Source organism: Aspergillus undulatus (genome assembly GCF_047715775.1).
Source record: "Aspergillus undulatus strain CBS 261.88 unplaced genomic scaffold BDV17scaffold_31, whole genome shotgun sequence".
Lineage (NCBI taxonomy): Eukaryota > Fungi > Ascomycota > Eurotiomycetes > Eurotiales > Aspergillaceae > Aspergillus > Aspergillus undulatus.
Window position 1 is genome coordinate 90,180 of NW_027396635.1, and position 14,037 is coordinate 104,216.

Sequence of the window (14,037 nt, forward strand, 5' to 3'; positions counted from 1 at the left end):
CTCGATTAGCCTGTGCTCCTTGACCTAGCTCAGGTAAAAAGCATACCTATTGACTCAGCAAGTACTATGCTCCATTCAATCGCTCAACCTTACAGGCGATGAACTAGGATAGTATTCACTATCGTCATCACCATCATACCGACCTCGCTTTGCCTCTCGTCCCTCAGATTGTGTGTCCGATTCTGGGGTTACAGGTCTGCGACGCTTCTGGACTCCTGGAGGAATACGGTTGGTAGAGCCAACGCACTTCTCCTGAGTCGCTTGTCTCGACTCAGCTCGCTGAAGGAATTCGCAGAGCTGTTTCGAGGATATCATGATTTCATGCTCACTTAAATTCGGATAGTTCTTTGTGAGATCCACCGTTGCAAAGTCCTTCAGGCTAAGCCGTAGTTCGCTTGTGTTGCACGACTGCCCATCACGCGTTCGGAACACCTAGCTCAAGTAAGCAAACAACACCTGAAAATTTCTAATAAGCATACCAGTTGATTCACGTCGGCAGAAGCTTCAAACACTTCAACCCCATTCCGCCTGCGATATACAGGACGCCAAATAGAAAAAGTAGCCTCCTTCGAATCTCCATACTCGATATCTAGGCATACCACAGCGTTGATGCTACCATCAGTGCACAAGATATAGTCATCAGCAATGTCTCTTATGTCCCGACTTTTTTGAGAGTAGCAGACTTCTATGACTACACCTGGAAACTGAGCCTCGTCATGCCCAAAGGACGCGTCTGGTTCTCGTGTAATATATTTCACTCCCCCATCTTCCGTTTCTTCGGGTAATTTGACTCGTGAAGACGCGAAATGGTTGATTTTCTTCGCAAAATCACTTTCCGGACATCCACTCTCTATAATCGATTCCAGTTGATGTGTTATTTCCCTAACCACTTTTGCGCAGAATATCTCATGAACGGGCGTAGGCATTCGGATTGTCAATCGCGAGCGGCATGGGTCATAATCGTAGCTGGAGGACTCTGATTAATAGACGGTAACAAGACAAGAGAGTTAACTAACCGCACTCTATCATTGACGTATTTCCCCAGGTCAGTATTGGCTTTTAACAGACGAAGTGCCTCGTCGTATGCCTCAGGGTTGAGGTGGAAAACGAGCCAAGGGCACGGTCGGTAGCCTCTGCGATGGCGTTTAAAGGCGTTAAGGATCCGAGAGCTATTGGGTTTCCCATCAGTTGGAGGAGGTGTTAGAATAGGACTAACGAAACTCCCAGGCGGCGTGGTTTGATCTGCCATGAGATGTCGATTAAAACCTGCAGCAAAATTGAAGCTTGACTATGATGGTCAAAAACAACTTGTCTGCACGCGGGAGGTCACAGATCGCATAAGTGGTGGCTCTACCTTGCCGTAAATTCCGCCTTGGCAGCGATTTTGTGGAAGGAGCAGAAACATTTGCATATTTGCTTGAATGATCAGAGTCATTTAAAGCCTCTAAAATTCTTATGCAATTTCTCGGTCGTACGCTCTAGAATAACAGCAGTTTTCTGAAGTTGGTGGACAGCAGAATGCCTAAATTCACGAATGCGGTTGAATAATTCGTCTTGTGCTTTCGTCACGAGAATACTAATGCAAAGCCACAATCAAACCACATAATGCTATCACAGCTGGCGTACCAAGGAATGGGCTGCTCTTTAATCAGACTTGAGGTTAATCATCAAGAGGTACCGAAAGCTTCTTTGTATAATAAGAGAAATGATAATAGAAGTATAGCTGATATGAAACGCATAATTGGAAAAGCACAAGGATTAGACTCTCTCAACAGCTGCTGTCAAGTTGCAGCTGCGCCGGAAGTGGTTACTGTTGCTGCTCTCTTAAACTGGCGAGGAGAAAATCAGCTTACCAGGAGAGCCAATGATAATCAATTATTCAAGAGCCAATTAAAAGTCTACATCTGACATTCAGTGGGAATCTTGAAACTAGTTCTAGCGCGAAGGATGAACGGCGCCTTGGCTGATTACCCCAATCACCCAGTCATGCGCGATCGGGGTGAGCGTCGCGCGACGCTCACCCCCACTGCTCGCCCACTCACCCCACAAGCTCACCTCGCTCACCCAGGTCGCGCGACTTCAAAGCGGCATTGCTCACCTACTAGAACGAGATGGGCGATGGCCTTGGCGCCCGTAGTTTTTTGTTCGGTAGGTTCCTGAATAGGAGTGTCGTGCCCCTTTTCCTCCGTCATTATAATTAGTGTGTTCCCTTCGTCAATATTGTATGCAGCAATCGAAAGAGGCGCTGTACTAGTTAGATTAACTAGTTAGTTAGTTACTTATGATGCGGACTAAGACTGTACAGGGGAAGAACCCATGTCCTGATGTCAGCGGTGACGGCCTCATATTCTGATTACTCAGCCAAGTCGACCGTACAGCCCCTTGCTCCATACACTAAGGAAACACACTAGTGATATGGGATAGGGGATATGACACCTCCTATTCAGGATGAAATGAGGCCTCTAGCTACCTATTCGAACTGCTATGCTCCGTACAGACTGTAGTTAATAGAACATCACCTTAAAAGTCATTTTCGGGTTAGTAGTCACATGACCTGATTCCCAATCCGGTACCTGACAATATGGTGTGATCACATGACTAGCTCACATGACTGTGGGCGGAGACCGCGACAAGAACTCCGTTCCGTAAAAGCTCCGGGAAGATGTTAAAACAGTGAGCCAATCAGAAGACTTATATTGATCTACTTGGCGCTCTATGTACAGAATTCGAAGCTCAGAGAGGTTCGGAGGCGAAGGTGCGATCTTGCTGACTCATCGCCTCGCGCCTGTCGACTCGGCTGCCTCCGTTGCTCCCCGCGCTGGGGATCTCACGACGGTCGTGAAAGAGGTAGGCGTCCGCGATGTTTTGTTGTTTTTATATCATTTACTGCAGAAAATTCTCTGTATTACTGTCGCTCGATCATACTGAGTCATCCTTGCATGTCTTGTTCCGTTGGCTTATTCTTGGCGGCGGTGTTCTGTGTCACGTCAGAGAGCATAAAGCTCGGCTTTCCCCTCCAAGTTGATTCCCAGCCGCCATGGTCTTTGCCCATGAAAGATAATGGAGCCATATCAATCTTCACGTCAATGCATGCTGTGCTCTGGTGGGATATATCAACCAGAATGGACAAGGAGATTTATTTATAGGTATCTCTATCCTAGTCTATAAGTGGAGTGACCAAACTAATAGATTCAGTCCTACTAAGGGACAAGCACATTGAAGTTGGCCTTCTTGACTATGATAAGGAGTTGATGCTTCAGCAATCAAGAAGTAATAGTCAAGAAACAGCAGTCAGGCTTATGCCCTCTTCCTCTTTTACCCCTGTCGAAGCCTTTCTCATCCATGCATCATGTGATTGCCTGTTGCGTGAGCTTTCAAAGTCAAAAAACATTCAGCCTTACCAGTTGTTCGAACTCTGCCAGGCGCTACAGCGTGACAGACAGAGGAAGTTTGACGCTGATACAGTAAATAATTTAACACGTGAGTATACTTTACCAGTAACAGAACAACCCAGTTGATTATAGCTAATAGGCTGCCTGGACCCATCTATGCCGTTAATCCCAAAAATATCCTCTCAATTGGACGGAATCAACCTGGAGCCTGACAGTCAAGAAGCATCTCTGTTGTTTCAGCTACCACTTGAGGTAATGCTGATGATTCTTGAATATCTCTCGCCATCTCATATTATTCGATTTCTTCGCGTTAGTAAACACGCGTTGCTATATATCGAGGGATTTTGTCGACAAAACCCCTATTATTCTATAATTGTGTCGACACAAGTGACTCTATACATGATAAACGCCAAATGGCTATTACCCTCGCAACAAGGTTCTCTAGGTCTAACTACTATGAGTTAGATCTGAGATGGCAGATTGTGTCAAAACTAGCAACCATTGCTGGACTGCTACCCCTCATCAACAATAACTGTACGATTGAGAAGACCTTAAATCCAAGGGCCCCCCTGAAATTTCTTGACCACAGGTTTGGCTTCCACGAAGTTACCCTACAGATTCCTGATGATATCGAGACTGTTGAAATCTGCAGTATCATGCTCAGTAGCCAATACTATGTATGTGGAATTGGCTTCCGGAGCAAGACAACATATTCATTCCATGGCAACAAGACGCAACTCCTGTATAAGAGTAGCTTTCCAGTGGCTGAAATGGATACTATCAGTTTCGCAGTAGATGGGCTTGGGATTAGGTCTATACAGTGGGGTGTTTCTCAAGGGGTGCCCAAGGCTCCAGGCAGCATTGGATACTGGGAAGGTTTTAGTCTAAAACAAAGGCGTCAAGAAATTCGAATTGTTTCTGATGTGAGTACTAACTTCTCGCTTTCATATATGGATATTAATATGAATCACAGGCGCTCAAGTTCCGATATATTGGCTGGTCTCAGGACTACCTACCTTCCTTCTCGGAAACTCTACTGATGAGAGGTGGACATGCATCACTCTCTGGCCGCGGAACCATCTCCGAAGAACATTATATGCAGCAAAATCCCAGACAGGAAACAGATCTGGTAACTGAATTTGGTAACTTTGCGGTTGAAGCTTTATGGTTTGAGCAAGGGTTACAAAGCATCTCAACCTACTCTATTGGTGGTCTTAGTCATATTTCTGGGGTTTCAATAACCATATTGTCAGGGACATATTATATTGGTTATTGTGATTCTGAACCCCAAACTATGGCCCTAGACGCACCAAGTGAGATATTGACCGAAATTGATATCTATACTTCTAGAGTACAGAGTCTTGCTATGGTGGTAAGCCTTATGTTCTTATCAACTTTACATTAGCTCATGTCTACAGTTCAAAACCAGCTATGGTCGTCAATCAGAATCTCCGCAACCTGGATCCTATCTTACTGTCAGAAACCTTCAGCCGCCACCAGAACACTATATTACGGGATTGTATTTCCAGATAGAAGGGACCTGGATAGAGTCGGTTGGGCTAATATATGCCGCTTGTCCTAGTGAGATAAGGGCAAATTGAGGTAGATTCTAACAAGAGGTAGCTGCCAAGTGTATACTGGAGAGGAATTATGAGAAGCAAAAGAGATTGGCTGTGCTCTGAGACTCGTAGAATCCTTCGGAAAGAAGCAAGGGATATCCATAATTTCTGCCAGCATATCCCATATGGAAACTGATCCTGTTATATAAGCGATGCCCTTATCCCTAATAAGATTCCCGGGCATGAAAATCATTGTTCCGGTACGCCCGAGCTTCTGTTCGGTCCCTTTCTATTTCCGGGATCATAGTATGCTCTGTTCATACTCAGAATACCTCTAGTCCTATCGTTCGGGTAACCTACGGAGATCAGTATGGGATAATCAAAGCCCAACCTGCGAAGCGCTAATCCATTTCAGATTGTATGCAGGTCTTCATCTCATCCATGACATTAAAATAGCGGTAGATAGCGTCCCAAGCTGGGGTAAGATTTGATTTTCCCGGAGCACGATCCTAACGGCTTAGTCAGATGGGACAGCTGGAAAGCGGGGTTGAGCCTGGTCCACTTGTCCATCACGCCCCTGTCCCTCAACTTCGTGTCATTGTCATTCCAATTGAACTGAAGCTCCCCAAGCACTCTTACCCCAGCAATGATGAATGCGCTTGTCCAAATATCTTCAGCGTCGGCATTCCGCACAATAAATGACGATCCGACCCTATGCAAATGGCTTCGAGACGTAATTACCCATATTTCGCAGCTAGTTCGTGGCTGACAGGAGCAGATCACCAGATTTCTAGTCCACCATAAACATCGCTTGCCCGAAGATGCTCGAGACCTTTTATCAGAAACATTTGGGAAGAGTCGAAAATCCGCCAGCAATCATCAATTGGAACCGCGAGCAACTGGAGCCCGAGCTCATATCTCACTAGTCAGAGACATTCTTCCCTCGCCTGAACTACTATCGAATCTTCAGAAATTTCGCCTTTCTCCGATACAGTTTTGGACCGAAGGGCTAGAATTGAAAGTGAGCTGGGATAATAATAGTATTTTACGCCGTATTTATCAACGAAACAGGGCCAATGAAATGGCAAGTGTGATACACGGGGCATTCGACACAACCGCCACCTACGTGCTTCTCGGTAAGATACGTGATGCTTTCAACGCTGATAATCTCTCTACTACTGTCTTGGATTATTGTGTCAAGATGATCTTAGATGAAGGAGACAGCCAGGAAAATATAGACCTGGTGAAAAAAACCCTCAAAAAGGATTATCATGCCGGTAAGCGTTGGCATACTTATGCGACAAAGCTAGGTGGTTATGGTGCTCTCTTTCTTATTGGAGTTGTTTCTTCATGGACGTAAGTGCTATGGAACTGCAAATTCTAGGTCTGGGCTGACTATATAAAGTTTGAGATTACATGGAATGAAAGTGAGGACTTGGAATTTGTTGTCACCTATTTCAAATCCATCAGGGTTCCCGAAATTGCATCGCACTATAACCTGCATGAACTGGGCAAGAAATCATGTCAGAGGTCGAGAGCCGAACAAAATCCTGCATTCCGCCCAAGAGGCGAGAAAAAAGACGAAAACGCCCAGTGAATAATGCGACTGTCAACGGCTCTAGTAAACCCAACAAACGCGCGCTTTTGAACCATCGTGATATATCCTTGCCATTCGAAGCGTCAACGCCAATGCCGATTTCGACGTCGAGTCATCAAAGTGCCTTCGTGGTCGACAGGGATAGACGGATTATTCAAGAATCAACGCAACACTCATTAGAGAACCTGCCTCCTAACGCGTCTATTGATCGGCGGTCTGAACTGGTATTCCATGATAGTGGACTACTGAGTTCACGATCACAAGATAGAGCTTCAAGTTTAGCTCTCAGCGAAACACACCTGAACACACGGAATAATGATGCGTCTTCGAGCACGTTTCATGATATACCTGATCGATCACCTCATGATGTAACGCATTCAGATATCTCTCACCAGCCTCGATTGGCCGCGTCCTCTCCTGAACCTCAAATTTATCAGCTTCCAGGAATATCTTCTAGCGTCTCAGGTATTCGACCAGTTGCGTCAACCACTCATGATAACATAACAACTCGATCTCAAACCAGCACAATGGATGGCAATGTCCGGCGGTGCAGCCCTCCCGCTCGAAATCTCGAGTACATCCAACCTGAGGGATTTTCCATGACTGCAACAACAGCTCCGAGTAAGAAACGCTATCCTACTATCGATCTATATAAGCATTCTTCCTCACATTCAATCAGGTCTTTTTCAGCCCGACAGAACCGATGCCCGCACCTTACCTCCGCCTCCAGGAGGATCCGAACGGTCCCAATTAGGGGAGATTCGATTCAGTTCTGACCCTGCAGCAACACAGATAGGCCAGAAGCGCCTCCACAGTGAAAACACATTTGAAGCCAGAAAGAGGTCTAGAGGCTCAAGGAAGGCGCCAGATGCTACCGAACAAGCTGGAACAACCAGTGGAATGGGGGTTTCAGAGTCGTTGGATCGAGACAGTCAACCGAACACCACCCAGGCAGTTCCCGAACAACAATCAGGAAGGCTTGCACCAGGACAAGACCAAAACTCATATAACACCGAGTCCACCGTCGAGCTTGTATTAAATCCCCTTCCATCCATGCAGGGCCAATTCGCAGGTTGTGACTGTGGCTCTGACCGAAATGTTGCTGAAGGTCTCGCACGAATGCCGCCTCCTCCGCAAACTTCACCATCTATTCATCAGAAGAATGGTGGCAAAGACCGGCATTCAAATAGGTCCGGAACCACAACCATCGAACAATTAGCGGATGAGGACTCTGCGTCTGCAGCGCGAGATACTACCAACACAATAGCCCAAGGCTCACATTCCACTGAGCCCACCCTTGCGCCTGTCGAGGACCCCGCATCCTCAGCGTGGGGGACTAGCTCTACATTTGGCGGACATCAACAGGGGCACCAGACACAGGGTGCAGCGCAAAATATGTACTGGCCTATCTTTCCGAGTCCTAGATCTGTTGCCGAAGCATCAATATCCCAGGATGCTGAAACCTGTCTGGCTAAGGTTAAATAAAACTATTGGTCTGTCTCTGACCGGTCAACACCGGCAGAAAGCTTTGCACGTGACATCCGCGCCGGGGCCCTCTTGACTCTCAGGTCAATATCATAGGAGACACCTGGGGAAGTAACAATCACGATTAGTTTTACAGTGGCTTTTGGCACAACGAGCAAGCGTCCATGTCGGCTTTAGGAGGGGCGGAGTTGTTCATGGCGGAGTTGTCGAGGACGGCGATGAGGACGGTGGTGAACTTGAGGCCGCAACTGCCGGGCAGAAATGCTCTATCTAATAGGCTAGGGGACATACCTTACCGCTTGGGGCCTAGCTCACTCCACATGGTGAACACATGCGTGATGGTCAGGCATGATGGGAGGTAATGAAGTCGATGGGAATGGAGTCTAAGATGATGTTAAAAGAGAATTGATGACTGTAGAGGGTGCAGGTACCGTAAACTAGAGGGGACGAGATGGACTTAGCAGTCAGAAGGTGGCTAAAGGGTTGACTGAAGCTCTACTCATTTAGAAGAGTAACACCAAGTCTCCAGCAATTCATGTACTATCAGCACGTGACTGTGGTTTCTGAGAGGATTAAAGTCTGTCATCAGCTGAGATGGATGACGGACCAATCAATTTTACATGTCTGGCTAACTGTTTGTATTCGTTTGCTTGTGCGGGTGCCCAAGTTGCGTGAATTAGTCTGGGTGCGCAACAGTCTAGCTTAAGACACCAGGCTTGTTAGAGTTGGGATCGTTGACCAAGACCTTCAGGAGATATAGTTCCACGAGAGCTTGAAGTATCCTTTTCCATGATTCTTGTATGGCTGTTGCTCGGGTTCTGCAGATCATATATGCTGGTTATCCAGTGAACTCATCCTGTGAATTCACTGAACTTCCTTTGTCAGCTCCACTACTTTCTAGAAACAAACAGAACACACAAGAATAGTCTAAACAACACAAGGCTTAAAGAAAAATATTTTCCGCAACAGCAGGGCAGTTTCTCTAACAGGACTTCCCCCCAGAGCCGCCTCCCAGAACGACTCACCTGCAACCTGAGCCTACCATATCCTCCACCCGTCTTTTGTCCTTAGAGACCACGACACCTGAGTTAAACCAGAACCTACAACAATCCCAGCCATACAAGCCATACCGTGATGTTGGATCTCAAAGACAGGATGATTGTTGAATATAAGGAGCGAAGGGACAAGACACATGAAACGGTTGATGATGTCGAGGCGAATGTTGAAGGACAGCCGTGGTGTGTACCATTCAAGTATGTTTCATTGTGGTTAATAATTGTTTATGAACCTTTATAGTCCTGAATGTCAAGGAAACATTACAAAATGGTGCTTTGTTCAGAATTGCTTTGACTGGTGCCTTACACACTCGGCCATATCAACTGCAAGCCACGGAGAGGCCACGTCGCGTCTCCTAAGCCAGTCAAAAGATAGCAGCGGCAATACAGTTGTCAAAGAGTCTACAATGGTTGTCAGGAAGTGCGGTTCCCCAGATGCAGGTGCCGACTGTGATATCATCTGTTGCGGTGAGTTAAAGCACTCCCACTGGGCGACTGTACCTAACATGACTAAACATATTAGAATACTCATATGACGAATGGGTGGAAGAAGAACGCACGGAGTGGATGGCCCAGCAAATGTGCAGGGGAAGCCCATAAATTGGTGACGGGCTGCATCCAGGATGTTCAGACGCGTTTCGAAAAGGTGGTGAACTGGGTACGTAGCAGCTAGTGATCGCTTTGGGGCTGAACAGTCCCAATTTCAATCAAATCTGCAACCTTTCCTTTTCTGGGTAGAGGCAGGTACTATGTAGTTTACCGTGTCAGTGACTGGATGGATGGTATCACGGCAGGTGTCGATCCGCTCAGTAGCTATGATGTTGTTGCATCGAGGGCAAGTAGTCACAATATAATCACACATCTACCTTGTCATCAGCTATGAGATCTAGTAGCGGATTAACCTCACTTTGTAGCTAAAGCTCGTGATTTTCACTGGAATAAATCTTGGTCCCTTAGTGGTAAGTTTATCGGTTCTGGTAGCGATGTGCTCTGTGTGCTGAGTTGATGTGGTGAGTGATGAGACTTCGGCGCTCGGGCATCATATATCAGACGAGCCCCGCACAGCCAAAAATAGTCTAGTTCATTCTCGAGTACGATAATACTTTGGCATTTGCAGAGACGGGTCAGGAACACACAATAATAGGGGCTTGAACGAGCATATGATCGCTCTCCATCTGAGCAACCACTTTTAGAAATAGTGAAGGAGGCTTGTTAAGTGATTCTGTACAATGAAATTTGCCTGCTTTAGAGTGCTTTGCCATAGTCATACTAAATAACCCTGCTTAAGGTGTTGTGGGTTTAAACCACATAAGCTTAGTCTAAGACAACATCACTCCAACATCCGTCTCAAGGATATCCTTAGTCCCTCTTCTTGCTTAGGGTTGTACTCCAGTACACCTGGATCGCGCCTCGAGTTCTCCCTGGATATTTCTCCGAGAATAGCCTCGTGACTTCTGCCCAAGGCCGCTTCTCAACTTTTCTCAGCTTCAGCAGAAGGCTTCCCTCTTCCGTGGACCATGCCATGCCCCTCCTTGAGCTTCTTCGGGGCTCCTTCCGAATGATTTGTTGAGTCGTATCCTGGGGAATTGAGCAACTAGTTGCTCGCGCATCTCCCTGCTTGCATACTGTTGGTGAAAGATCAGACATGCAATGCTGTAGAGCACCTTCGAAAAGCCATGAAAGGAATTGCAGCCGGTCGTTAAGTGGTAATGACACAAAGTGAGAACGGATGGCGGTAAAAGAATCATCCTTGGATGGCGATGCAGTGCAAGCTCGAGGCCGCTTGCGAGTTTGCCTGTCTGGTTGTTGCCTCTTCCGCTTAAGGCTTTTAGGTTCTTCGCAGACGCGGTGGTTCCCATGAGCATTATTCGCGTAGGATGCTTCGAGACTGGTGCCTTGTTGAGAGGGGTGCAATTGTTGACTGTCATGGGTGAGAGCGTGGTCACTTGTCTGAGTACTGCCATTTTGATCACTAGCCCTTCTGCTGGAATCTTGACAGTGGCCGGGGGGTGGGCTGTAAAGAACGGGTGGAGGGTCAGGATATAAACAAATCGTCCCGGGACCAATAATGCTGTCGGCAACCTCTGGGACTGATGGCTGGAGGTTCACATTCTCCCAAGACCCGTAGTGAGCAAGGATTGCCGGATCAATAGGAGAGTCATCCTGTGCATCTGGAAGCCTGAAGAACTCTTCCAAACTATCGTCCGAGCCGGATACACTTGGGAATGATAGAGTAGCCTCCCCAGAATCTCCCTGAATTAGGGACGGCGGCTTGGTTGGGGTACCAGTGCTGTCTTGAAGCTCACAGCAGGAAATAATATCCACATCTTTGAGGCAAGGCACCAAATCATTTGGATTTTTATCATGCTGCGGGGTCTCTGGATATGTATGCGGTTCTGGTGCAGTTGTGTCCCGTGGTTGGCACTGGGAGCTTGATAGATTCGGCTGGATGCCCGCGTTGGTAGACACACAAACTTCGACCGGTGGCCGCGCGGGCAGTTCATGCTTGGGAGGTGTCAAGGTGTTCCAAGGAAGGTTCTGGGTTTTTGTAGAGCATAAGTTGGATGATTTGTGTTGCGCAGACGGTCTCCGGTTCGGGGGAGCCCACGGCTTGAAGTTGTTCATATGATATGTTGGCAGCATATTGTGGGAAATAAGGATCTTTCAGGGTATATTGTGGCAGACGGGCGATTGGGAAGAGGGAGGGAAGAGGATTTAGGGTAGGAGTTGAAAGGGAAGTTGGAGGGGAGAGTGCAGGCGCTGTGAGAAACAGACTAAGATGCAACCTTTGCGGTCTTGATCACCCTCTTTATACTTGCTCTCCGTCTCTTGGCCGTCTACCATCCCATGCCTCTTATTGCGGAAGCACCAAGACGCTCTTCTCGCCGTCAGTACCTCAACCAGCTCCACTGACGTCTCTATCTCGGACCACGAGCGCCGCCTGGTGGCGGGGACCTGGTGTCCTCCGCAAATCATGACTGGACGCTCCAGCTCGAAGCCTCGCTCGTCAAACATGCTGAAATGAAAGGGTGCGGCAATTTTGCCATTGGCTGGTAAGTAGGGCAATGACACGTTAACAAAGCAACCCTGGTGGGGTTTGAAGATAGCAGTGGAGGAGAAGGGCGCAACCGGGTTCACCCCGGCGCAGCTGACACGCTGCAGCCAGACCTGGTCGTTGGATAACCCAGAGTTGACCCTTCTCATATGGATCATTAGGAGCCCGATCAAAGAAGCAGAAGATGAGATTTATGATCAAAGACAATAGAGGGATGAATGAGGATCCAGAAGCCTCGTGGAAAAGCCCAGATAGATGGCATAGCCGTAGGCGTCAGCCAGAAACTCCAGTCGCCCATTAGATGGCGGATGATGCGCCCACGGCTTCCTGATTATGATGATCAGCAGCGGCACAGAATCAGAGACAGAGCTGAAAGCTCACAAACCAATAAAGTCATGATAATCAATGCCTCCGTTTCTCCATCGTCCAGATGACCTGTCGGCGATGCCGTAGCAAAGGGGGCGAAGAGGGGTGGTTAGACGGCGCTATGCTGGAAAAAGCAAATGTCGGGTAAAGCGGCATCTTGGGAAGGGGGCAGTGCACGGGCGATGCAGGACGGGAGAGGAAAATGAAAGAGAAAGTGCGTGGTTGTTTCGAGGGAGAGAGGCCGGGCTTATATATGTGCAGCGGACGGGTTGAGGCGGCAGGCGAAGGCCATAAAAGCGGCGAGCGGGTGACGCGATCCCCGAAGCGGTAAGCGCTATACCACAAGGGGCAGTGCGATGCCCCTCCGCGGCAGGCGGTGGCGGGCGGCAGCGGGACGGTGCAATGGGAGCCGTTTCCAGCGCCCCGCTAACGTTGTCATCGAATACTCTTAAAAGAGCGATGGGAAAAATCAGCTTGGTGTTGTAGCCAATAATAAATTACCTAGTTATCCTACCAATTAAAATAGTCCATCTGGTATCAGTGGAAAACTGGACTAGTTCCAGCGCGAAGGATGGGGCGCCTTGCCCGATCCCTGATCACCCAGTCATGTGTGATCAGGGTGAGCGTTGCGCGACCCTCAACCCCACTCACCTACCTCACCCAAGTCGCGTGACTTCAGGACGGCACTGCTCAAACCAAGAAAGACCACCGACAGAGCGTATCTCCCAGTAGAGGCGTGCGCAGACCAACGTGCAAATCTACATTATAGCAGACAAGTATATAATTGATGGATTGAAAGATATATCCAAGAGGAAATTGGACTCCAACATGGAAAATGAATGGAACGACTCCGGATTTATTGCAGTTGTCGGCGATGTCTATGGTTCCCAGTGTCCGCCAAGATCGGACCTTCGGGAAGTCCTTTTGAAATTCGCCCTTCGGCATCTCTGTACGCTTAAGGAATCCCAGCGGTTCCACGATGTCCGAAAAGAGTACCCGGAATTTGGGTACGACCTCTCCACTGCCATGATTGAAAGAGTTGTTCATTCAACTGGAAAAGACAATATGGTAGGGTGCCTTTCTCTCGAATTTCGCCTGGCTATATCGTAAGGCTCAAGTAAGCACTCTTTTTAGTGGCAACCGGATCGTTAGTCAAAGTACCTCACGACCCGTTCATGTTCTATTCACACGTCAAACACTCAGCCATATCTCTTGCAGGCTCTGTAATAGAACTTTCGGCAGCAGAACTAGTCTTTGGCAGCATGACGCAGCTAGCCATAGCTGGTGTACTGATTGTGGAAAATCGTGTAACAAAATCGAAAACACCGCCGGGATAAACATGGTGGTTTTAGGAGAATAGATCTTGTACGCTATACTTAGGCAGGAAGAAGATACGCATGCTTCGCCGCATGGACACAGGCGAGGTAATCACTCTGTCATAATTCTCTTAGATTTCTAAAACCACTGATCGTTCTATAAGCGCGGACCGTCGGCTGTCAGCAGCGCGCCGGTGGAGCAATAATGGACA

At 47.8% G+C, this 14,037-nt stretch overlaps 6 protein-coding genes across 6 annotated transcripts; 3 read left to right on the forward strand and 3 right to left on the reverse strand.

The window, feature by feature from the left end:
* Positions 1 to 75: 75 nt before the first annotated feature.
* BDV17DRAFT_282406 (uncharacterized protein) lies at positions 76 to 1,249 on the reverse strand (the record flags this gene model as incomplete). The annotated part of the gene is made up of 4 exons (XM_073760195.1): positions 76 to 432; positions 480 to 563; positions 600 to 966; positions 1,017 to 1,249. 4 exons carry the CDS (start codon positions 1,247 to 1,249, stop codon positions 76 to 78), a joined length of 1,041 nt encoding a protein of 346 aa, XP_073614577.1.
* Positions 1,250 to 3,662: 2,413 nt separating this feature from the next.
* BDV17DRAFT_116734 (uncharacterized protein) lies at positions 3,663 to 5,222 on the forward strand. Its single transcript, XM_073753947.1, has 3 exons — positions 3,663 to 4,315; positions 4,366 to 4,764; positions 4,811 to 5,222. Exons 1-3 carry the CDS (start codon positions 3,806 to 3,808, stop codon positions 4,991 to 4,993), a joined length of 1,092 nt encoding a protein of 363 aa, XP_073614578.1. The 5' UTR covers positions 3,663 to 3,805; the 3' UTR covers positions 4,994 to 5,222.
* A 1,853-nt stretch (positions 5,223 to 7,075) lies between these two features.
* BDV17DRAFT_292236 (uncharacterized protein) lies at positions 7,076 to 8,033 on the forward strand (the record flags this gene model as incomplete). Its single annotated transcript, XM_073762328.1, has 2 exons — positions 7,076 to 7,169; positions 7,228 to 8,033. 2 exons carry the CDS (start codon positions 7,076 to 7,078, stop codon positions 8,031 to 8,033), a joined length of 900 nt encoding a protein of 299 aa, XP_073614579.1.
* A 641-nt stretch (positions 8,034 to 8,674) lies between these two features.
* BDV17DRAFT_265719 (uncharacterized protein) lies at positions 8,675 to 10,109 on the forward strand. Its single transcript, XM_073758186.1, has 3 exons — positions 8,675 to 9,271; positions 9,330 to 9,556; positions 9,612 to 10,109. The coding sequence occupies exons 1-3, from the start codon at positions 9,168 to 9,170 to the stop codon at positions 9,686 to 9,688; spliced, it is 408 nt and encodes a 135-aa protein (XP_073614580.1). The 5' UTR covers positions 8,675 to 9,167; the 3' UTR covers positions 9,689 to 10,109.
* On the reverse strand, positions 10,057 to 12,150 carry BDV17DRAFT_116823 (SANT/Myb-like DNA-binding domain-containing protein). The gene has a single exon (XM_073753948.1). The coding sequence runs from the start codon at positions 11,729 to 11,731 to the stop codon at positions 10,448 to 10,450; it is 1,284 nt and encodes a 427-aa protein (XP_073614581.1). The 5' UTR covers positions 11,732 to 12,150; the 3' UTR covers positions 10,057 to 10,447.
* On the reverse strand, positions 11,544 to 12,433 carry BDV17DRAFT_265726 (uncharacterized protein). Its single transcript, XM_073758187.1, has one exon. It carries the CDS (start codon positions 12,299 to 12,301, stop codon positions 11,804 to 11,806), a length of 498 nt encoding a protein of 165 aa, XP_073614582.1. The 5' UTR covers positions 12,302 to 12,433; the 3' UTR covers positions 11,544 to 11,803.
* Positions 12,434 to 14,037: the final 1,604 nt, after the last annotated feature.

Bases quoted from the DNA above. Each gene is read 5' to 3' on its own strand.
- BDV17DRAFT_116734 (XM_073753947.1), top strand. From the start codon at position 3,806: ATGGCTATTACCCTCGCAACAAGGTTCTCTAGGTCTAACTACTATGAG. The intron at 4,316-4,365 runs GTGAGTACTAAC...TATGAATCACAG, and splicing joins AAATTCGAATTGTTTCTGAT to GCGCTCAAGTTCCGATATAT. The intron at 4,765-4,810 runs GTAAGCCTTATG...TCATGTCTACAG, and splicing joins TACAGAGTCTTGCTATGGTG to TTCAAAACCAGCTATGGTCG.
- BDV17DRAFT_265719 (XM_073758186.1), top strand. From the start codon at position 9,168: ATGTTGGATCTCAAAGACAGGATGATTGTTGAATATAAGGAGCGAAGG. The intron at 9,272-9,329 runs GTGTGTACCATT...GAACCTTTATAG, and splicing joins AATGTTGAAGGACAGCCGTG to TCCTGAATGTCAAGGAAACA. The intron at 9,557-9,611 runs GTGAGTTAAAGC...TAAACATATTAG, and splicing joins CTGTGATATCATCTGTTGCG to AATACTCATATGACGAATGG.
- BDV17DRAFT_265726 (XM_073758187.1), bottom strand. From the start codon at position 12,301: ATGATCCATATGAGAAGGGTCAACTCTGGGTTATCCAACGACCAGGTC.
- BDV17DRAFT_116823 (XM_073753948.1), bottom strand. From the start codon at position 11,731: ATGCTGCCAACATATCATATGAACAACTTCAAGCCGTGGGCTCCCCCG.